Here is a 21259-nt window from a genome sequence, read left to right as displayed (position 1 = left end):
CCGGGCGACCGGAAGCCCCGCCCACCCGCCTCCCGGTGCATTGTGGACGATGAGTCAAGACTGAAGGGAGACAGCCAGACTTTGGCAGACGGGACAACGGCGGTAGGTCCGCGGGTGTGTCAGCGGCGGCGGGAGCGGTTCGGAGATGCAGGCGACTCGGATGGCCCCGAGCGTGGGGCGGCTGCTGCGGAGGTTGGGGGCCGCAAGGTGCGTGTCTGACGGGAGGCATGGGGCGGGGGGTGGTGGCAGCGGGGCAGGGGACCGGGCCAGGACTGAGCCCCCTGTCCCCACAGCTCGCGGCCCAGTGCGCTCCTGGGGCAGCCCCCGCCCGGGCCGACCCGCCGACCCTACGCCAGTGGGGCCGCTCAGGTGAGTGACGGCGGGCTGGGGCGCGCGGCGTGGGAGTGGGGGCTCCGCCTCGGCTGCCCCTTCCCCACCGCCGGCAGGGGTCTCCCTCCGCGTCCCGGGCACCTGCCGCCCGGCCTGGCGCCGAAAGTAGGGGAAAGGGCAGGCCAGGGTGCCCTGATGATGGAACTAGGGGAAAGGTCGCCGCACCCTCTCTCCGCCCGCACCCAGCCTTTCCCCCTGGCTCTCCGGAAGCCCCTTCCCCGGCCTCGCTAACTGCAACCTCTCCCCAGGCGGTTCTGGAGAAGTCAGATTCCCTCTCCCCCGAGGCCTCGACCAGGGAGAACCAGGCCAAGGCGGTACGTGGCCTCCAGGCCGGGAGGAGCTAGATCAGGGGCTCACCCGCCCCGCGGGCAGCTGCCTGAAACCCTCTTCTCCCTGCGCAGGAATCGAAGTCCTTTGCTGTGGGGATGTTCAAGGGACAGCTCACCACTGACCAGGTGTTCCCTTACCCGTCTGGTAAGGGCTCTGCAGAGCTGGGTGGGGCAGGGCAGCGTCCCTCCGTGACCTGGGTGACCTGACCAGCCTGTTCCCCATCCCCCACAGTGCTCAACGAGGACCAGACACAGTTTCTCAAAGAGCTGGTGGGGCCTGTGTCCCGTTTCTTTGAGGTGAGGAATGACTGTGGTGGGGAAACAGGGCTTTGGTCCCTGATGGCATGGGAGAGGTGTGGAGCAGCTTAAAGAGTCTGGATGTATCCTCCCTGGCCTTCTCCAGGAGGTGAACGACGCGGCCAAGAATGACATGATGGAGAAGGTGGAGGAGACCACCATGCAGGGCCTCAAGGAGCTGGGGGCCTTTGGTCTGCAAGTGCCCAGCGAGCTCGGTGGTGTGGGCCTTTGCAACACCCAGGTGAGAAAGCAACCCGCCCTCCGCCAGCACCTCCATCTCCGTGGGCTCCAACTTCACGGATTAAAGCTCCTTTCTCATGTGACCCAGGGTTTAGGTTTGTGCATGCCCCTGGGGCCTCCGGGATGGTGACTGTGCCAGTCCGTACACACAGTTCCAAACAAAACAAATTTTCCAGCATGTACGCTTCCAAAGAAAACCATGAACTATATGTAGTCCCTTGGGCCCACGGACCTCATCTAGGTTCACAAGTCCTGGCGCAGAGGGACTGACAGTGGGCTAGAAAGCTTCCCTACTAGTGTCCCTCTCTGCTGTGGGGATATTTCCTCTCTGCAGTCACTGTGGGGGGATGCCCAGGTCAGGCCGTGCCCTGTTGTCCACACTTTCCTGCTAAGGCCCCCACACAGCCAGCAGCAGCCCTGGATGCCTGCTTTACCCCCGCAGTATGCCCGCCTGGTGGAGATCGTGGGCACGCACGACCTTGGTGTGGGCATCACCCTGGGGGCCCATCAGAGCATCGGCTTCAAAGGCATCCTGCTCTTTGGTACAAAGGCCCAGAAAGAAAAGTACCTCCCCAAACTGGCATCTGGTAAGGCAGCCCCGGGAGACCAGGGACTGGGGGTGTCCTGAGCTTGGTACAAATTAGGCTGGTGGCATGGAGGTCACCGCATAGCCTGCGTGTCAGCTGGAGGGGATTGTGGGAAGACATCAGTGTGCTGGCTGGGAACAAGAAGAGGACCTTGGCCAGAAACACTGAGGGAGCTGCCTGTGGGCACGGTGGGGGTTAGTGTGGGGCCTCTGATGCCCACAGGACCCAACTTAAAGGTAAGCTCTCTCCGACAGGAGAGACCATAGCGGCTTTCTGTCTAACCGAGCCCTCCAGTGGGTCTGATGCGGCTTCCATCCGAACTTCTGCTGTGCCCAGCCCCTGCGGAAAATATTATACCCTCAACGGAAGCAAGATTTGGATCAGGCAATCTCCTCCTTCTCCGCCCGCCCCCCCGTTTGTCTCCTCCTCTCCACCTCTTCCCAGTTTCAGGCCCCACTGCTCCGTCCCCCGCACCCTGACTGCCCCTCATCTTTCTATAGTAACGGGGGCCTGGCAGATGTGTTCACGGTCTTTGCCAAGACCCCAGTCACAGACGCAGCCACGGGGGCCGTGAAGGAGAAGATCACAGCGTTTGTGGTGGAGCGGGGCTTTGGCGGCGTCACCCAGTGAGTGGGTGTGGGGTGGAGACAGAAGCGGAGCCCGGAGTGGGGGGCGTGGCGCACAGCACTGCAGTCCAGGGTTACAGGTCACCCTGGGGACCCTGGGGACATGCGCGAGACCCAAAGTGGCTGGGCTGGACAGCATGTTCCCTTTGGGATTAAGCTGCACACAACTAATGTAAGGCTTTGGCTCCTGCAACCAGTGAGCTCAACATCTGGGAGGCTAGAGAACCAGGTGTCCTCGCCATTGGGCCTGCAGGTATTACTGCCTACACCCTCTCCCCCAAGTGCAGCTGCCAGGCCTCCGGGGCTCCTACCAACGCCCCACCCCCTGCCCGCCCCCCAGCAACCTCTTGAGCCCACGTCTGCTTCTATACCCTGCCCCATCACAGTGGGCCCCCCGAGAAGAAGATGGGCATCAAGGCCTCAAACACAGCAGAGGTGTACTTTGATGGCGTACGGGTGCCGGCAGAGAACGTGCTGGGCGAGGTGGGGGGCGGCTTCAAGGTCGCCATGCACATCCTCAACAATGGAAGGTTCGGCATGGCCGCAGCCCTTGCGGGCACCATGAGGGGCATCATTGCTAAGGCGGTGAGTGCCCTCCCCAAGTCAGCCAGCCTGACGCAGAGTCACCCCATCCCCCAGGCCCTCCCTCCCCTCCCAGCCCTACTGCACCCCTCTCCCAGCAGAGGGACACTCCAGAGCCACACGGCCACGCACGTGCCCTCTTCCAGGTGGACCATGCTACTAATCGTACCCAGTTTGGGGACAAGATTCACAACTTTGGGCTGATCCAGGAGAAGCTGGCCCGGATGGCTATGCTGCAGTATGTGACTGAGGTGAGGGCCTGCCCCCCTCCTCCCCCCAGAGCCCCTCGGCCTTCCTCCCAGTCGGGTTGGACTACAACCCCCAGCAGCACCTGGGGCAGTGGGTCTCCAGCTTTACACCAATGCCCTAGGGGATGCGGGGAGGCATAGTCAGCTCAGCCGCTGCAGGAGGAGAGCCGGGCCCTTCTGCCAGAGATCCCTCAAGTGGACTCCTACACCCCCACCCGTAACTCTGCACCCCTTCCAAAGAAGTCCAGTGCCTAGATGCTTCAGCGGAACCGGCTTGGGGGAACAAATGCTTCCCTGTGCCTCCTGGGGGGGAGCTAGGAGGTAAAGGCAGGGGCCACTGGGAGCTAGGGCAGACCTGGTCTGGGGGCCTTTGGGTGATCAGGGTGAGCCTGACGCTGCCCTTTTCCTTCCCGTGTCCCAACCGTGCCACCTCAGTCCATGGCTTACATGGTGAGCGCCAACATGGACCAGGGAGCCACGGATTTCCAGATCGAGGCTGCCATCAGTAAAATCTTCGGCTCGGTGAGGTCCCCAGCCTACAGGGTGGGAGAGCCCAGGCGGGGAGCTCGGCTCCAAGACGATCTCACGTGGCTCTCGGTCCCCAGGAGGCAGCCTGGAAGGTGACTGACGAGTGCATCCAGATCATGGGCGGTATGGGTTTCATGAAGGTACAGACGCGCGCTCTGCCTGGGGTGGCCATGGGGGACAGGAGGGGTGGACGGGGCCGCTCAGTGAGGCTGGGGCTCTGGCTTCCTCTGTGGCAGGAACCTGGGGTGGAGCGGGTTCTCCGCGATCTGCGCATTTTCCGGATCTTCGAGGGGACTAACGACATTCTCCGGCTGTTTGTGGCCCTGCAGGGCTGTATGGTAAGAAGGAACTGGGCAGGGGAGCGGTGGAGAGGAGAGCATGTCTTGACTGTTGGAGCCTCTTCCCACACAGGACAAAGGGAAGGAACTTTCTGGACTTGGCAACGCTCTAAAGAACCCCTTTGGGAACGCGGGCCTCCTGCTAGGAGAGGCGGGCAAACAGCTGAGGAGGTAAGCTTGGGCCGGTTGGGGCAGGGGCCAGGATGGGGCGTGGCGACTAACCTGTCACTCTCCCCATTCCTCGAAGGCGGGCGGGGCTGGGCAGTGGCCTGAGTCTCAGTGGCCTGGTCCACCCGGAGCTGAATCGGAGCGGAGAGCTGGTAAGCAGCTGGTGGGGGGATGGCAGTCTGGGGGCGGCGGGGGGCTGATGCAGTTGGGCCCCTTGAGCGCTGGCGCCATCCCTCTCTGTGCAGACAGTGCAGGCCCTGGAGCAGTTCGCCAGCGTGGTGGAGGCCAAGCTGATAAAACACAAGAAGGGGATCGTCAGTGAGTGAGCCCCGCTCCCCCACCCCCCGGTCCCTGCCCCCCCCAGCTTTCACCCGCCGACCCTGAGCCCCCTACCTGACAGATGAACAGCTGGTCCTACAGCGCCTGGCAGATAGCGCCATCGACCTCTATGCCATGGTGGTAGTCCTGTCCAGGTGAGGCAGCAGCCCAGGCCGCAGGGAAGATGGGGGGAGGCACCTGGGGCGGGCTCACGGCCCAGGGTCGTTTTCCCTTCCTGCTATGCACCAGGGCCTCAAGATCCCTGAGCGAGGGCCACCCTACAGCCCAGCACGAGAAGATGCTCTGTGACAGCTGGTGCATCGAGGTGAGATTCAGGTTACCAAGGGCTAGCAGTGGGGCGGGGAGGGGCGGGTGCCGGCGGGGGGGGGGGGGGGATGCGTGCAAGGCCTGGGCCTAAACCCCTTGTCACCTGTCCGCAGGCGGCAGCCCGCGTCCGGGAGAGCATGAGCGCCCTGCAGTCTGACCCACAGCAGCAGGAGCTCTTCCGAAACTTCAAGAGCATCTCCAAGGCCTTGGTGGAGCGAGGCGGCATGGTCACCAGCAACCCCCTCGGGTTCTGACCGCTCCCCGCTGGGGCCTGGCCTGGCACGTGCCTTCTCTCACGCCCAGCTCCCCTCCCGGAGCGCTGGGTCTGCCTTAAAGAGGGCCTGGCCCTGGGGCCCTGCGGCTTACAGGCCCACGTGCGGCCTTTCAAGTAAAGCTTCTGACAAGCCACTCTGCCGCGGTGTCTCGTCTCTTCCTCGCTACCTGCCTCCCTCCCAAAGAAAGGAGCCAGAGGCAGCGAGAGTTTGCCCCTATTGCTTTATTTGGTTTTATACAAGTGACGACTAAATAAATATAGTAACAAAAGCAGCTACGTGGGCCCCAGCACCAGCACCCCAGCTTCGTCTGACTGCCGGTTGGGGTGCCTGCCCCATCCTCCTCCTGAGGTACCGCTGCCCGGCCCCCGCCCTGCACAGGACACAGCTGACGGGGTGGGCAGAGCAGGAGGTCACATTCTGGGGTTAGAAGGGGCCCGGGAGACAGGGATTCTTCATATAAAAAGGGAAAGGTCTACTAAAAAAAAAATCCAAAAATATGAAAGTCTATCTCAACCGCCCCAAGGCTTATAAAAACAATAAAGCTAAAAATAACCAAAGGTCCCTTGTACACCCCCGAGAGCAGGGGAGGGACCAGGCACTGCCGGTGAGAGTCACAGTGGCAAACCCCGTGGTGGGCACGGGACGGGCAGAAGCACCAAACACAGACCAGATGGGCCGAGGGAAGAGACTAGACATGGCCCCTGCTGTGCACTCTACATGACATCCACAAAGAACTCACTGGGGTTGCCCATGGCCATGTGGAAGCTTTGGCGGCTCGCTGTCAGTTCAGGGGGCACAGAGCCCAGGTCTCTGACCGGAGGGGCCCCTGGGGGCTGCACAGCTGGAGGGATGGGGGGTGGAAGCGGGGGCATCACAACCACCATCATAGGGTTGTAGGGGAGGGCTGTCCCCGGGGGTGGTGCATAGGGATGGAGCCCAGGCTGGGCTCGGAGATTGGGCGCACCCCCTGACGAGCCTCTGGAAGGTGGAGGGCCCACATCAGCCCCGCTAGGATCCCCACCCCGCCGGAGGCTGCCCCCGCGGCTGGAGGGCTCGGACTCACTGCCACTGCCGGATTTGGACTCAGGGGCCCGCTCCTCTGGCCTCCCTGTACGCCCTGCCCCCCCATCGCTTCGCGCTGACCCACTGCTCCGGCTCCCTGTGGGGGTGGAGAAGATGAGGCCACCTGAGCCTGGGCCTAGCATCCCTTGGCCGCCCCAGCCTCTCCTCCCTGGTCCCCCAGGGCTGTCCCCAGGCTCCAGCGGTGCTGGCATGGAACAGTGACTTACCCTCACTGTGTTGGCTGCTGGCACTGCCGCCCCCCCCGTAGGTGTAGGACGAGAGCTCATGGTAGGGCGGTGGCTGGGGGCTGTATGGGTGCGGGGTCGGGTACTGGTAGGAGAAAGTAGGCAGCAGGGGCCAGGGGGTGGCCCCGGGCAGAGGAGCCAAGGTGTCCTGGTCCGATGCCCCACTGGAGCCGTCGTTGTCATTCAGGGACAGGTTGACGAGATCTGAGAAGCAAGGACAGGAGACTGGGAGTCACTGCTTTGAGAGAACCATCCAATCCACAAGGGGGATGAAGAAGAGGGCCACCACGGTCAGGGCAGAGCTTGCCCAGGGCCACCAGTCCCACATGCTCTCGTGAGACTCAGGAAGACACGGCCTGCCCCCAGCCCCAAGCCCGGCGCAAGCTTGTCCACAGAACACAGCTCAGTGTCATCAGCCAGGGCAGGGCCTCACGCAGAACACATGCTGCACAACTGTCCACGGCGGCCCTGGCTGGCTTCTGGGCTAGGGGTGCGGCCGGAGGGGCAGGACGAGGCGGGAGGAGCCCCGCTCTGGGGGCCAGGACTCACAGCTCTCGCAGCCACCGCTGAGGTCCCCGAAAACGTAATAGCACTGCTCGGAGAAGGTGATCTTGTTCACGGTGTGTCGGATAAGGCCGGCCTTGAGCAGCCCACTAGCATACTTGCGGGCCTCCCGCCGCTCAGGGAAGCCTTCCACGTGATGGTAGAGCCAGTCGACCACGTCCGAGCCTGGGGGCACCCAGAGCAGAGAAGCTCAGGTTCTCCTCCCCGCCTCCCACCTCACCCCTGCCAGGCCCATCCCCAGCAGGGCCCCCCCCCACCTGCCCAGGACCTAGCCGTACCAAGAAAGGCGTTAGGGATAGTGATCTTGAGCCACATGCGGTCCCGAACTTCCAGCCCAGACTCCGGGGCTGCCATGGCCTTGGTCACAGATGCCATGTCCGTGTGGATGGAGAGACCCCGGCCCTCGCAGCCTGTTAGAGAAGAAACAAGGGATCAGGGGTAGGGCCCATGGCCGAGGTGTGGTGGGCCACAGCACCGGCAAGAGGCCTTCCACGGCAGGGGGCAGGGGGTGAAGTGGGCTGGGGGCTCACCCTCAGGCAGGGAGGAGCCCGATGTCATGGTGCTCATGGACGAGGAGCCCGGATAGGCTGGGAAGGTGCCCGTCAGCGCAGCGGAGTGGGACACCCAGGCAGCGGGGTCGATGGGCTGGATGGGCTCATCTGCGACAGAGAAGCCCCCCCCCCCCCCCCCCCCGTGATGATGGTTTCCCCGCTGCTCCCATCCCACCCCTGCCCCGTCCCTCCCCCACCCCTTCCTGTTGCCTGGAGGCCCAACCCCAGCTCCCCCATCTCCTGCCCCTGCAGCACTCACTTCGAGGAAGAGTAAAGTAGGCCTGGGGAGAGGGGTCCCAGCACTTGGCCACTGTCAGCACAATGGGGCTGTGGGGAAGGGAGCAGCAGTCATGCAGGGGTGGTACAGGGTGGCGGCCACAGATGGGGCTGGGCTGCAGGACTAAGGTGGGGAGACCCCAGTGCAGGGGACCCACTGCCACGGACACCTCTGGAAACACTGCTGACACACGCAAGAAAGCACACGCGGCCCGGGGCCCTGGGGAACCCGTCCAGGAGGCAGGAGGCTAAGCCCTGCCCTTTAAGGACGGGGACAGACATGCGTACACACGCGCAGATGTGTGTGTACTGAGACTGCGCACGCATGGACCCAGAGTGGACAAACCAAGGCAGGACAGCATCCCCACCCCGCACGCAGGGAGAACCGGCGAGGGGCCCTTGGAGGGCTTTGCAGCTCCGAGCTCCCAATCCGGGTGGGGGTCACACAGGCACCCCCTTGCCCCGTGGGTGTTCGTCACGGTCCACGGTGCTGCCCCCGCTCTGCGGGCCAGAGGCTCACCCGGGCTTGTGCACGATGTCCCGCAGCACCCGCACCGCGTCGTCGTTGCTCATGTTCTCAAAGTTCATGTCGTTCACCTGGAAGCCAGGCCAGTGGGCTCAGAGGTGCCCCTGGCAGCCACCCCACTGCCCACAGCCCACACCCCGCGGCTGCCGCGCACCCCACCTGCAGTAGCATGTCGCCTGGCTCGATGCGCCCATCTGCCGCCACTGCGCCACCCTTCATGATGGAGCCGATGTAGATGCCGCCATCGCCCCGCTCGTTGCTCTGGCCCACGATGGAGATGCCCAGGAAGTTGTACTTCTCTGCAGAGGGGGTGCGTGCGATGAGGGGAAGCCTGCCCAGCACGCAACCCCCCTGGCACCATGCCCCGCACCCCCGCGTACCCATGTTCAGTGTGACCGTGATGATGTTGAGAGACATGGTGGAGTCGGTGACGCTGCTGAAGGAGGAGGCCTGCGGGGGACATGGGGAAGGAGCGAGGCTGCCTCCAGCGGCCCACGGACCACCCCAGAGTCTCACTTCCTGTGCCCCTGTGCCCCCTAAGCCAGGGCCCCTACTTCTCCAAGGTCCAGCAGCCCCAGGAGCACCCCCTCACCCTCTCCAGGCGGGGTGGCCGCTGTTTCCTCCGCCGCCGGTGGCGTTTGAGGAGGCGGGAGGCACTGCTCTGCTCCGTGGAGCTGCTGAACCTGTCAGGAGGTCGGCAATGGGGGCTCGTGGGCAGAGGTCGTCATGGGGCAAGGCAGAAAGATGGGAGGCGAGGCGGGGACGCGGGAAGAGAGGGGGCGGGGGCATACCTGCTCATAGTGTCCTCCTCGTCGGAGTCCCCCAGGCTGGTGCTCTCCAGCTCACTGGTCATTAGGGTCGAGGAGCTCTCGTACCCAGCCAGGTGGCGCTCCAGCCGTGAGGGGCCACTGGGCCTGTGGCCCCCCGCTGCGTGCAACCAGGAACCTCAGGAACACAGGCCTTATGCCGCTTACCTTCATCACAGCTCAGGCCTAACCCCAGGCCTACCCAGCTCCCCGTGGACCCGACCCTTGGGGCCTGCCCCCCTCACCGCCATGCTCACTGCTGTCTCTCCTGCGAGGCCGTTCCCGCCGCAGAGACACAACCGACTCTGTTTCTGTCTCAGGCTCCAGGTTTTCCCGGCTGCTGGACACATTGGGGCTGGGTGGGCAGAGATGCATCAGAGGAACAGGCCTTCACGTCTTCAACTTCTCCCCAGCGAGGGGCGCTTGAGGCACCCCCTCACCTCCTTCCCCTGGACTCAAGAATCCCAAAGACTCACTGGAAGGACGGAGGCCTGGAGTCCCCAATGCCACTGGTCCTCTCCGGAGGCACAGGGGGTAACGGTGCGGGGGGCGGCGCCAGTTCTGTCCGGGGCTCGTGGGCTGGGGGAGTCATCTCAGGTTGGGGGTTATCTGACGACACTAGCTGGAGAGATGCCATGACCAAAACCGGCTCAACCAGGAAGGCAGGCATCCAAGATGAGAGAAAGGGAAGGGACTGGGGGACAGGACCAGGTCTGAGCGAGCACAGGGCCAGTGAAAGGCCCAGAAAAGGCAGGAGCAAGCAGTAGGAGCTCCAGAAGGAGGTGAGGAGCTCCGGCTGGCTCTCCAAGCGGGTGAGGCAGCAAGGAGCCAAGGCCTCCAACTCCGGGCCAGGGGGCAGGGGGCAGGCAAGGCTCAGAGGAGCCTGGAGATGTGGGAGGGATGGGGCGCTCACCCAGGACACCACCCTTCCATTGAAGCAGGGAAGGCGGGCGTTGTCATCTGAAATCTCCTCCTTCACCACTCTGCCAAGAGACAGCATAGAGGCCAGTGAGAACGGCCTAGGGCCCCCCACGTGCACCCCATTCAAGGCTCCTCCCGATACCTCGTCCAGATCAAGGACATTGACTTTCCCGCAGCCTGACCAAGTTCTCGTCCCTGATGCCGAAATGCTTCTTTGCTCTCACACCTGGGGAGTCTCCAGATTCACCCCCTTCCTCCTCCCCCTCTCCCCAACCCATCTTCCGGTTTTGACGCTGCTCCAAAGATTTCCTTGGGTCTAATTCAAACCTCTCACTCCAATGTCAGAGGCCGGCCCATCCCCTCCGGTGACCGCAGCTGCCCCAAATGTATGTTTAACCTTAGGAGCCCCGTGGGCACGTCCCCCAACCTCCAGCCTGCTCCTCACACGCCATCCGCGAAGCCTTGGGCCTGAGATCTGTAGTCTCCTACTTTCCTTAGTTTCCCCCATCTCACTCTCAGAAGACCATCCAAACGTGCCACTACCTTTCCCCACATAAAAATACCCGTTACAGGGCGCCTGGGTGGCTCAGTTGGTTAAGCGACTGCCTTCGGCTCAGGTCATGATCCTGGAGTCCTGGGATCGAGTCCCGCATCGGGCTCCCAGCTCCACGGGGAGTCTGCTTCTCCCTCTGACCTTCTCCTCACTCATGCTCTCTCTCACTGTCTCTCTCTCTCTCTCTCTCTCAAATAAATAAATAAATAAAACTTAAAAAAAAAAAAATACCCGTTACAGGGAAGACTGGTACTTCCTCGCCAGGCTGAGCCCTCCCAAGGACAGGTGAAGCCCGGCTTCCCATTCCCCTGTGACTCATCTGGCACAGAATTCTATACTAAGAAGCCCAGCCTTGGGGTCATCTCTCCCACAGGTTCCCTGGGATGGACGGCACTTGTCCCTTATTCTCAGCCACCATAGGCAATGCTGGATGCCTGTTCTGTTCCGCACTTTATTCTGGTCACATGGCAAGGAACCTAATGCTTGGTGAGCATGACCAGCTATCTGTTGAGTAAACATATGAACTATGCAACTCCTCGCCCTAAACAGACTCACTCTCTCATACACACACATCCTTGCCTCCAAATTAGGACAAACCTGTCTGACTAACCCTTTAGCCTAACATGGATCCAGAAGCCTGAGTATGTGATGACTTAAACCCATTTGTTATCAATGGGGCAACTCAGCCTCAATGACGACCACCACTCCATGTCACTATAACACAGTACTCTTTGCCACGTGAACCAGTCTCGGCGTAACCTAGTCTGGCAAATTATTCCACTCTGTGTGACCTCATTTACAGACTAGTCAGCTCAATGCTAGTCACAATTATAACTCACCAAAAAATCACTGTGCATCGCTTACCCGGACTAACCTTTTTCCACTACCTGTGTCCATTTCCCGGATTATGCCGCTAACAAACAGAAAAACCTCGATCTAACTCCCACGTAATTCCTAAGACAGGCCCGCTTTCCCAATGTCCAGCAATCTTTTTAGTAGAGGCCACTCCGTCTGCTATCCTCGAACCCGAACTGTCCTGGTCTAACTCAGCCTGCCTTCAAGTGCTGAGGCGGGCTACCTGGAGGGCTCAGGTCAAAAAGTATAAATGCATTTATTACTTAAAGTCCTAATCTACCCCAAAATGACCCAAATTACCCCAGAACAGAGCAATATGTTTTAGCAACACCCTAGAATGTCCCCTCATGCAGCCGTCTGCACCAATGCAGACCAGATTAACCCAATAGGGCTGTCTGCTCCTCTACAGACTGTCTCCGTAGAAATTAGGCCGCAGCAGAAACTCAGATCAACCAATCCAACCCGGTAGAGATCAGAACGGCCGAAGTTTCTCCAGGAGAGCCCAGTCTGCTCCAAAGCAGGCTAGACCATCCCCATACACCGTTCTCTGCGCTAGTAGGGACCAGAGCGTCCCCAGACAATCCCGCTTGCTGTAATAGATCCCAGAACATCCCAAGTTATCCCGACACGGTTCAATCTACATCAGTGGATTCCGTAACCCTCGCAGAGCCCGTGTGCTACAGCACTGCTCCGAAGACACCGAGCCATCCAGAATATCCCCAAATCAACCAGGGTGCCCCCACCCCATTCCGGTAACGTCTAATCTTCCCAGTCTGGTTTGGCATAGCACGGTGCGTCGTCCTACGGCTCCGTGCGCCCCAATCTGTCCAATATAACCTTGCCCGTCCTAGGATACCCAATCTACCGCCAGCCCAATGCCCTCTGCTGCACCGGCGCCCCACAAAAACCAGCAAGGCCCAGAGCAGACCTGGGCCCCACCATGGAGCCCCATCCACCCTAGCACAGCCCCGGTCGGTGCCAGCCTAGGCCTCGCGCTCACCCGAAATCCTGATCCATAGACTTGAAAAAGTACTTAGCGCCCGCGGGCCGCTGCAGGACGCTTTTGAAATCGCCGAGGGTTATGCGCTCGGCGGGCACCGGGATCTTCACCAGGTAGGGAGTCTCCTCCTCGTCCAGGTGGTAAATCACCTTCGTCTCCCCGACACCACCGCCCCCCGCGCCGCTGCCCGCCATGGTCTCGCCCGCGCGCTCCCGGGCTCCGCCGCCCACCCAGGGGGCTAAGCGCCCCCGCCGCGCCTGCGCACACCCGCACCCCGCCGCGCGAGCGCCCACAGCACCGGCCGGGCACAGGAGAACTGCAAAAGGGAAGGGGGCGGGGCCCCAGCGGGGTGGCGGCCGACGGAATGGGGGGGCGGGCCGTGAGGCTCGACCCGAAGCCGCTGACCGTGCCGCCGCCGCCGCCGCGCGCCACCGCCACCGACGTCGCGGGCGCCCTTCAGCACCCCGCCCACCTCGCCTCATGTCACGTGGTCCGAGTCGGCCCGCCCCCGGTCACGTGACTCCCCGGGTCACGTGACCGACCCGGCTCCTCCTAGCGCCCCCGCCACGTGACCGTTGCTTTCAGCCACGGTCTCCAAATCCTCAACGGCCCCGCCCCTAAATGTGTCCCCACCCGCGTCCTCCCGGGTACCCCCGCGAAGCTGGCCCCGGCCCTAGGGGGCTGGCCACCGGCTCCCACCCCCGCTCTGCTCCGCTCTGGCGGGGAGCTCCAAGCAACGCGGATTCCCCTGGAGCGTGCGTGTTGGGGGGTACGGGCTGGGGGAGACGGGGTTCCTTGGCCGGGGGCGCGGTGGGAACAGCAGGCCAGCTGCGGCCGCGAGGCTGGGGGGGGCCCGGGGAGAGGCGCAGAGCCCGGCCGTTTTCCGCTCGGACTCGAGGTGGGCTTTGGTCTTCCTGCCGGCCTGTCCACCGCCTCCCTCCTAAGCAGGACAGTCAGTGAGGGCTAGAAACACAAAGAGCCCACTCCGCTTTATTTACAACACGCAGGCTGTCTGTACAAACAGCTGGCCGCTAATATTAAAAACACGAGGTGAGCGAGGGGATCGTCACCTTTCTGTTTTTCTTCCTCCCTCGGCCAGACCCTGGTTGGTACTCCGCCTCTGAGCTGCCCTGCCCGAAAGGGGAAGTCCAAAATTAAAAATACAACCGGTGTAGAATAAATGGGGAGATAAAAGAAAAGAGGAGGAAGGGGAGTGCTCTATTTACACTAGAGTTTTATAGACAACTGTCCCATTCCACCCCAGCTCCAACCCTGGCCCAGAAAGTGAGGGGCAGCAGGTCTAAGGGACAGAAATTAAGTGTCTAGGGACCCAGACAGCCTCCCACCCCCAGCTGTAATGGGTCCACGTTCAAGTCCACAAGGTGGGAAGGAAAGGTTAAGGTTGGAACGTGAGACACTCATTTCCAAACGAGCCTCCCTTGGGAATTCCTGCCTTGAAGTGGGACAACAGCCAAGCTCTGGGGAAAGGCCCAGGACCCTGAGGCTCAGTTCCCAAGTCACGTTGTCATTTGAAGTCCCAGCCTGGAGACGGCGGTGTCAGGGCTCTCCGGATTTGGGAGGCCCCCCTACCCGCCGGGCCTCTGGCCGCAGTTCCTTGCATTTCTGGCAGTAAAAGAAGTCGGGGACATTGGTCTTCTTGATCTTAGCACAGGAGAGGTGGATCCAGGTCCCACACAGGCTGCACTCAATCATGGGCCGCCCCGCAAAGGGCTTTCGGCAGTAACATGTGATCAGGTCCCATGAGTCATCACCTGGGGAAAGAAGGTCTGGTTGGTGTTCTGCCTGAGCTCTTGGGTCCACAAGCGCAAGCCATCCTCCCAGCCTACCCTGGGCCTCCGCAGACCTCTCACCTGATTCTACCATGATGTCTTCATCCATGACCCGCATCTCGCCCTCACTGGAGCTGGCATCTCCATCCTGGCTCGTCTCAGTGCTGCCCACTTCCTTGCTCTCGCTGTCAGTGGGAGGGGCTCCTTCGGGATGCACTGCGGCAGGGGGCCTAGGAGCCTCAGGGGGTGTTGGCAGCACCGGGGCTGGGGCTTCACCCCCTACCACTGCTGCCATGTCATCCTCCTCCTCCTCTTCCTCTTCCTCCTCCTCCTCTTCAGAGTCTGTATCACTGGGGGGGGCCCGGGGAGGCCCAGGAGGTGGGAGTCTGTCCCCCCGATCTGCCTTTTTCAACTTCCGTTTCTTGCTTTTCTTAATTCGAGACCTCTTTTCCCCATCCCCAGGAGCGGGCCGAGGCCTCCGAAGCACCCCAAAGCCAGCCCCGCCTCCCGGCCCCAGCTTTCGGTTCTTTCGGTCCTTCTTTCGAGGAGGTTGGGAGAGGTCCCCCTGGGAAAGGGGTACTGGGGTGAGAGCAGCAGGGGGCCTGGAGGCGTGTGTCAGGGATGTGGGGGACAGTGGAGATGCCATTTTGGGCCCATCTAGATCAAAGAGAGAGTCCTTGAGCTTCATCTTCTCAAGCAGGGTTGCGCTGTCAGGGGCCTGCAGGCGAGAGAAAGTGGACCTCGGGGGTCCTGGTTGAGTGGGACCTGACTGAGCCGCCCTTCTCTTGGATGATTTTGCTTTCTTAACAAAGGTCTGGATGGTTCGGAGGTCTGAGGGGGCCGAGTCCCAGCCGTCACTGTCTGCCGCACTCTCACCGCGCAATGGAGAGCTGGAGCCAGAGGCTGGCCAGTCACTTTCCTTGAAAAAGGGGAGAGACCAGGGTCAGTAGGCAGCCTGGTGACATCTCAGCCCCTCTACGAGCTCAGCTTAAAAGCCAAGAACAAGATCTACCCCTAAATATCCTGCCCAGACCACCCAAAGTCACTACACTCAAAACTGCCCCTCTGCAATTCCCCTGAGAATCTCCTCTTGAAAACCTCCCTGTTGTCTCCGCCCTCACCTTCTGGCCATCTCCCCAGTCCCACCTGCCTTACAGCACCATCCCCCCCAGACCAGAACCCGATTTATCTGTTTCCTCAAATGCACTGAGATGAATCTTCCACAAACACCCCCAGGCCATTCACTGCTGTTCAAGCCACCCCAAGGCACTAGTTCCCCCACCGGTTTCCAATCTCCAGGCTCTTGCCCGTCCCATCTGATAGGCTTCTCCAGTAAAGTAGCGCAGTCCCCTCTGCCCCCCCCCCCCGCCCTTCTAGGTCTAGGACCGCCTCCCCCAAGCTAGTCGTCCGTTCTCCACTCCCTACCTCTTTGCTAGGGGGGATGTAACCGGCATAGGCCAAGACGAAACTGCAGAATTTGTTGAAATCCTCAATGGTTCTCCGGCGCTTCTCTGGTGGCTGAAAGGAAGGAAACCTGTATCGCAAGGAATTTAGGAGGGGCATTCCCGAAGGCACAGTCCCTGCAGTGAAGGATCTAGAAAAGGCAGGGGAGCAGGCCGAGGGAAAGAGGGCAGAGGGAGGGCATCAGGCAGTAACCCCAAGCTGCAAAGGGAAGGGAAGGCTCACCTGAGTTTCTGGCTTCAGGGTCGGAGGTGGATCTGTGGAAGCAGTAAAAGCTGAGTCAAGGCCCCACCTCTCAATCTCGGAGGTCCAAAGCGACCCCCCGCTTTCCTCAGGTCCCCCAGCCAGGCCAGCAGGTCCCCAGCTGTGCGGGACCCGCCCCTGCTCCCCCTTCCGCCCTGCGAGGGGCGGAGCCAGGGCGCGGCGCCCTCTCAGGCCTCGCTATAGCGCTCCCCTTCCCCCCACCGGAGGCCTGGCGCCCCGCCCCCCCAACTCACGGTTTCTCTAGACTCCAGTCTACTCGATCTCTTGGCGCCCCACCCCGCCATACCGCTCCCCGGACCGAGCTCGGGCGGCCGCCTGCCCCTGTCCTTCACACGCGCCCAGTGCCCCGAGTTCCTCCCTGGTCGCGATCTACCGCCCGGGGCCCTCCGAGACCGCGCTCGCAGCCGCCGGCCCCCGGGGTCCAGGATGACCACGCCGAACCGCTCCCCGCCCTCTGGCCCCTTCTACTCGAGCACGAGGCCCGGCGCGCCCCTCACCCCCACCCTGAACACACACAGGCACACACAGCCAACGCCACTCCGCGGCCGGGACGGACCAGAGAGCGCTAACCCGGACGCGGCCCCACCTGCCCCCCCCCCATACCGCGCTCCCCACAATTTCGCCGTCCCTCCGCCCCCATCCGGGGCCTTGGCCCCTCCCCGTCTCGAGCTCCTCGGGCTCCCCGCCGGGGCCCCGGGCCCAGTTCCGAGCCCTCCAGCCACCGCCCCCCCCCACCCCCGTACTCACCACCAAGTGACTAGGCTGCGGACCCCTAAACTCTAGCCCCCCCGCCACCGGCTACTCTCTCCCTCTACGGCAACCCCCGCTGCTGCCGCCGCTACCCCCCTCACCCTCCGCAACTCCCAGGCTCTAGCCCTCGCCGACCAACACCCCCCCCCCGCAACTCGCCGGTCTCAACCCCCCCACACCCCGCCCCACCGCCCCTACAACTACCCGGCTCGCCTCGCTTCCCAGCGCTCTCTCCCCACAACTGCCCGCCCTGTACAGGTCTCTCCACCGCAGACAATACCCAGACCCCCTCTTCTCCCCACAACTATCTGCCCACCCCTCCAACAATCACCGGGCCATCTCCGGCAGCAACTACCCGGAGCTCCACCGCCACAAACTCCCCCACCCCGGCGAACTACCGGGCTCCTCACTCAGTCCTCTCCTACATCCTCCCTCCTCAACAACTCTCCGGCTTCCAGACTCCCCCAGCCTCCCAGCCTCAGGGCCCCAACGTGCTGGAGGCCCTTTCGGCCCCTAACCCCCCGAGCTCCGGGGCTCCAGCTCCCACTCCCCACCCCCCCACACACATTAACGACGTCTGATCTCCAACTACCCCCAGCCCAGTCTTCCACTCCTCTTTCACCAAGATCCCTCAACTCGTCTCTCTCCCACCTCCGGGGGCAGGCCCCCGACCCCCTCCCCGCGCTCCCCCGCTGGGCTCCGGGGCTCGACCTCCAAGTTTGCCAATTGATTGCTCGCCCGCCCCCCACCGGCTCAGCGCTCCGTGCCGGTCGAGAGCTCACCTTCGGGACTGGGCTCCGCCATGGCTTCCAGCATCGCCCCCTTCCCTCCTCCCGGTCCGGCGCCCCCCTCCCCTGAGCCGGGGGATCCCGGTGCCGCCTCCGGTGCTCGGTGCTCCTACTGCCTCGCTCCACAGAGGTGTCTGCCTCGGCCCGGTTATGACTCCAGTCCGCTAGCCGCTGCCGCCACCTCCCTCTACCCCTGCCTCCCGCACTCCCGGACCGGGCCCCCTCCCCCCGCGCCACCGGCCGCCTGCTCCCTCCTCCTCCTCTCCTCACTCCTCCCTCCCTCCTCCTCTCCCCCCCTCCCTTCGCGGGCGCCGACGCGCAATGCATCAAGGGACTTGTAGTCCGTCCGGCTACCGCGGAAAGGGGACCGCATAGGCCTCCGGAACTTCAGTTCCCAGCAAGCCGAGGAAGGGCGCAGGCGCACTAAACCGCTCCCCTCTCCCGGGGAGTGGCGGGGAGATTGGGAGCAGAGGGTAGAGCGGAAGAGCGCGCGCAGGTTCCTGGGAAATGTAGGCTGGGCGGGACTAAGAAAGAAGGAAAAGAAGGGATTAGAACTCTCGGCCACCATACTGCCTCTTTCTGCGGCTCTTCTCCCCCCGGTGGACCGTCCCACTTCCGGCCAGACGAAGAAGTGGTTGCTGGGGGATGAAGTTCTCCGGATGATAATGGCTCCCTCCTCCCCGTCTTCTCCCTCCTTCGAGTTCCACCCACCCGCGCGAAGTCTGGTCAAGTGAGATGCAACCGAGGACAGAGTCCTCTGACCGGTTCCCACGCACGATAACCTATTCCTTAATCTAAGGGCTGTAACAAACTTGGATGCATTTCTCTGAAGCAGGTATTTTCAAACTTTCTCCCCAGGAACCCAAGGTAAAAAAACCAAACCATGTATTTTTTCACATGGGGACCCATAAGACACGTCTATAAAACTTTTAAGTTTGACGAAATGACACTCGGAGTATTCCATCGCAACAAAAACGCTTTTTCCCCCCTCAAGGAAAAACTCAGCATCAACAGAATAAACCAAATTACTCTCCCTCCAACCTCCACTTTCCCCACCAAAGGACAACTAAAAAAGGAAAAGGGGGCGGGAAGCAACACAAAGCAAAATCCAGTTCAGCTTGGTGGTTTCCTCTTTATTGATGTGCCTCCTACCTTCCCCCCACAATTTCAGTCCCTTCCATCTACCCCCAAAAAAGAAGGTAGTGAAAGGAAGGGAATGTTGGGGTTCTGAGCCCCTTGGGCAGTTAGAAAGGGAACAGAAACCAAAACAATCACTGGGTGGGGGTGACAGAGATTGACAACCGAGAAGTCTAAAGCAGAGTGGGAAAGCTGGTAAGAGAAAGGGGAGAGAGGAGAGGTCTGAGAGGCCACCTCCCCCGGAGCCCTCCGGCTAAGAAGGGCTGGAGGAGAGCCTCAAACATTAGGAAGTGCAGGTCCTGAAGAAGGGAGGTGGTGGTTGAGCCCAGAGGAGGAGTAGGTCAGGGAAGGGGGGCCACCTCTTTGTAGAATGAGACCCCCCCACCTCAGGGGCAGCAGCTTCGCAGACCGTAGACACTTTCATCACTGTAGGCGATGTACAGAAAGAAGTCTTCTTCGTGGTGCTCCTGGGGTGGAGGCAGAAAAGGCTGACTGGGCTGTAGCTACCTAAACCACCCACTTCCCAGACCCATTCTTCACAAGCCCCTTCCTCTGAAGAGCCCCCAAACCCTCCGGCCCTGGCCCACTCCCTCACTTGCTCCAGGACTCAGCAGCCAAGCCTATTAACCCTAGCAGCAGTCCTGGGCAAAAAGATCTCAACTGTTCTCTGATGCCCTGGGGGAGGGGGACTGGAGAAGAGGGAGGATCAGAACCACAGTTAGGGCTCACTGTTTCCTCCCTCCTCTCTACTCCTACTTGTCCAAACCTTCAACCTGAACTACCCCAAAATCTTGAAGTCAAAGATAAAACTGAGAGATAAACAAGGTGCTCCTCTAAGAACTGCTGACCTGAAACTCTTTTCCCCTCAAGCTCTTCCCACGTCTCTCCAAAGTCTCGATCCCTCCCGCCGCCATACCTGGTATAGCTGACCCATTGTGGCACTGGTGGGTGGAATGACATTGTTGACAAAGAAAAACAAGGCATCCTCAGCTCGGAGATGAATTCGCTTCCGGATCAAGAAGTAGAACTGACCAACTGCCAAAGAGAGAAGGTATGACAAAGTCCCAGAGGTCTCAAATGGCCTCAAACAACAGTCACCGTGAGGAGCCTCTTCCCGCAGAGACTGCACTCCCACCCACAGGAAAGCAAACCCGGACCTTGGGGCAGGACCGCACCTGTGAGATCAGAAGGCACCAGGTATTTCTTTTTGTCCAGGTCTCCTATCCGAGCTTTGGGAGCCTTTTCTACTATCACCTGATAAAGAGAATATGAAAATTAGGAAACATTGAGGGGACAGCCGCACAGTTACACCTGTCAGGAACTCAAGTAACAAAATTCTAAGCACCCAAGCCCACCCGACTCGTCTCTCTTTGTCTCGGAACACGCGGAGCAGCCTCGAGTCGAGATCGTGACCCCACTGCGTCGGACTCACCTAAACGTCCACGATAGCCCAGCAGGGCGTCCTAATAAACAACTCTCTTAACCAGGCAGGGATGACTCTTCTGGGCGGACTAGAGCGTCCATCCCAAGAACCCAGCTACCTGAGGGGGGATGGCCATGTGCAGCTCAGGCTGTCAACCTCCCTGCAGCCTACCACACCGCTCCCCGCGTCTCTCCCTGCCAGCCACGTCCCCTCACCCCCAGCTCGTCCGCTGCCCCACTCAGTTCAACCGCGGGTCACAGCCACAGGAGCTTCGGGCCGGCTCCCAACCCAGCTACCGCCCGGCAGCCCGATGCCCGCGCTGCGCGGCCGGACCCCAACCCCGGGCTGTGGCGTCAGAGCCAGCGCCCCGCGCCCTCGGCCCTGGCTACGGTCCTCACCGGAACCCGGTCCGGGTATTTCTTTCGGATCTTCTCGCCCTCAGAGCGGCGTTTCTCGAACGGATGCTCCTCTTTATACACGAACTTCATCCTCCCGGGAACCGGGCTGGACCGGGCAGGGCTGCGGGAACCCGGGGGGGGGGCCGGGACGGGGGGCGGCGGCGACGGCGGCGACGCGCGGGCGGACTCAGCGGAGCGATCCCGAGACTTGCGCCACTTCCCTATTCACCAACCCCGCCCCCGACCGTGCGGGGCCGCCCCGCCTGCTAGGTTACGCCACTAGCGCAGCGGCCCGGACGCCGCCAGCGTAGCACCGCCTACGGACGGCCCCCTTCACGCCGCCTGCGTAGTCGCTTTGGAACCAACTTGTGGACTACGCAAGCGACGTAGCGAAGGTGGTTGGCTTGTGCTATCCTCGAAAATAACCGAAAACCCACACTCCGACCTTCCCCCAGCGAGCTAGAGACCCATAGGGTTAGGAGCTGCTAATTATAACGAGAGGCTTGGTTCTCCCGAAGTTCTTTTCGGAAACGAGATGAAAGGAGGGGGGATGGGGGAGGCAGAGGTAATTATGAGCCTAGCTATTCACGAAACGCGCTGGTACGCCGAAGGCGGGCGCTGACACCAAAACAAAGT

General features: G+C 61.7%; 4 protein-coding genes across 5 annotated transcripts; 1 reads left to right on the top strand and 3 right to left on the bottom strand.

Annotated features, from left to right (window-relative positions):
- Nucleotides 1-44: 44 nt before the first annotated feature.
- Nucleotides 45-5386, top strand: ACADVL (acyl-CoA dehydrogenase very long chain). Its single transcript, XM_047708489.1, has 20 exons — nucleotides 45-207; nucleotides 294-369; nucleotides 639-704; nucleotides 792-864; nucleotides 952-1016; nucleotides 1123-1257; nucleotides 1699-1843; nucleotides 2098-2227; nucleotides 2344-2469; nucleotides 2856-3054; nucleotides 3198-3302; nucleotides 3735-3821; nucleotides 3905-3967; nucleotides 4064-4165; nucleotides 4239-4336; nucleotides 4413-4485; nucleotides 4579-4651; nucleotides 4734-4806; nucleotides 4901-4976; nucleotides 5092-5386. Exons 1-20 carry the CDS (start codon nucleotides 146-148, stop codon nucleotides 5230-5232), a joined length of 1968 nt encoding a protein of 655 aa, XP_047564445.1. The 5' UTR covers nucleotides 45-145; the 3' UTR covers nucleotides 5233-5386.
- Nucleotides 5387-5456: 70 nt separating this feature from the next.
- DVL2 (dishevelled segment polarity protein 2) lies at nucleotides 5457-13080 on the bottom strand. Of its 2 annotated transcripts, none has more exons than XM_047708476.1 (15): nucleotides 12613-13080; nucleotides 10197-10266; nucleotides 9760-9905; nucleotides 9529-9638; nucleotides 9269-9404; nucleotides 9070-9160; nucleotides 8858-8927; nucleotides 8637-8776; nucleotides 8472-8548; nucleotides 7935-8002; nucleotides 7655-7783; nucleotides 7403-7534; nucleotides 7110-7289; nucleotides 6543-6764; nucleotides 5457-6412 (listed from the first exon to the last, which is right to left on the bottom strand). In XM_047708476.1, exons 1-15 carry the CDS (start codon nucleotides 12804-12806, stop codon nucleotides 5967-5969), a joined length of 2211 nt encoding a protein of 736 aa, XP_047564432.1. In that variant the 5' UTR covers nucleotides 12807-13080; the 3' UTR covers nucleotides 5457-5966. The 2 variants fall into 2 exon arrangements, with proteins under 2 accessions (XP_047564432.1, XP_047564434.1); XM_047708478.1 differs by having other exon boundaries at nucleotides 9541-9638.
- A 496-nt stretch (nucleotides 13081-13576) lies between these two features.
- On the bottom strand, nucleotides 13577-17914 carry PHF23 (PHD finger protein 23). The gene is made up of 5 exons (XM_047708490.1): nucleotides 17660-17914; nucleotides 16089-16120; nucleotides 15828-15920; nucleotides 14484-15321; nucleotides 13577-14384 (listed from the first exon to the last, which is right to left on the bottom strand). Exons 1-5 carry the CDS (start codon nucleotides 17691-17693, stop codon nucleotides 14170-14172), a joined length of 1212 nt encoding a protein of 403 aa, XP_047564446.1. The 5' UTR covers nucleotides 17694-17914; the 3' UTR covers nucleotides 13577-14169.
- An 863-nt stretch (nucleotides 17915-18777) lies between these two features.
- GABARAP (GABA type A receptor-associated protein) lies at nucleotides 18778-20850 on the bottom strand. Its single transcript, XM_047708494.1, has 4 exons — nucleotides 20624-20850; nucleotides 19978-20056; nucleotides 19719-19837; nucleotides 18778-19269 (listed from the first exon to the last, which is right to left on the bottom strand). The coding sequence occupies exons 1-4, from the start codon at nucleotides 20711-20713 to the stop codon at nucleotides 19189-19191; spliced, it is 369 nt and encodes a 122-aa protein (XP_047564450.1). The 5' UTR covers nucleotides 20714-20850; the 3' UTR covers nucleotides 18778-19188.
- Nucleotides 20851-21259: the final 409 nt, after the last annotated feature.

Source organism: Lutra lutra, chromosome 16, assembly GCF_902655055.1.
Source record: "Lutra lutra chromosome 16, mLutLut1.2, whole genome shotgun sequence".
Lineage (NCBI taxonomy): Eukaryota > Metazoa > Chordata > Mammalia > Carnivora > Mustelidae > Lutra > Lutra lutra.
The sequence above is the reverse complement of the archived record's forward strand: the minus strand, read 5'-3'. Positions and strand labels throughout refer to the sequence as shown.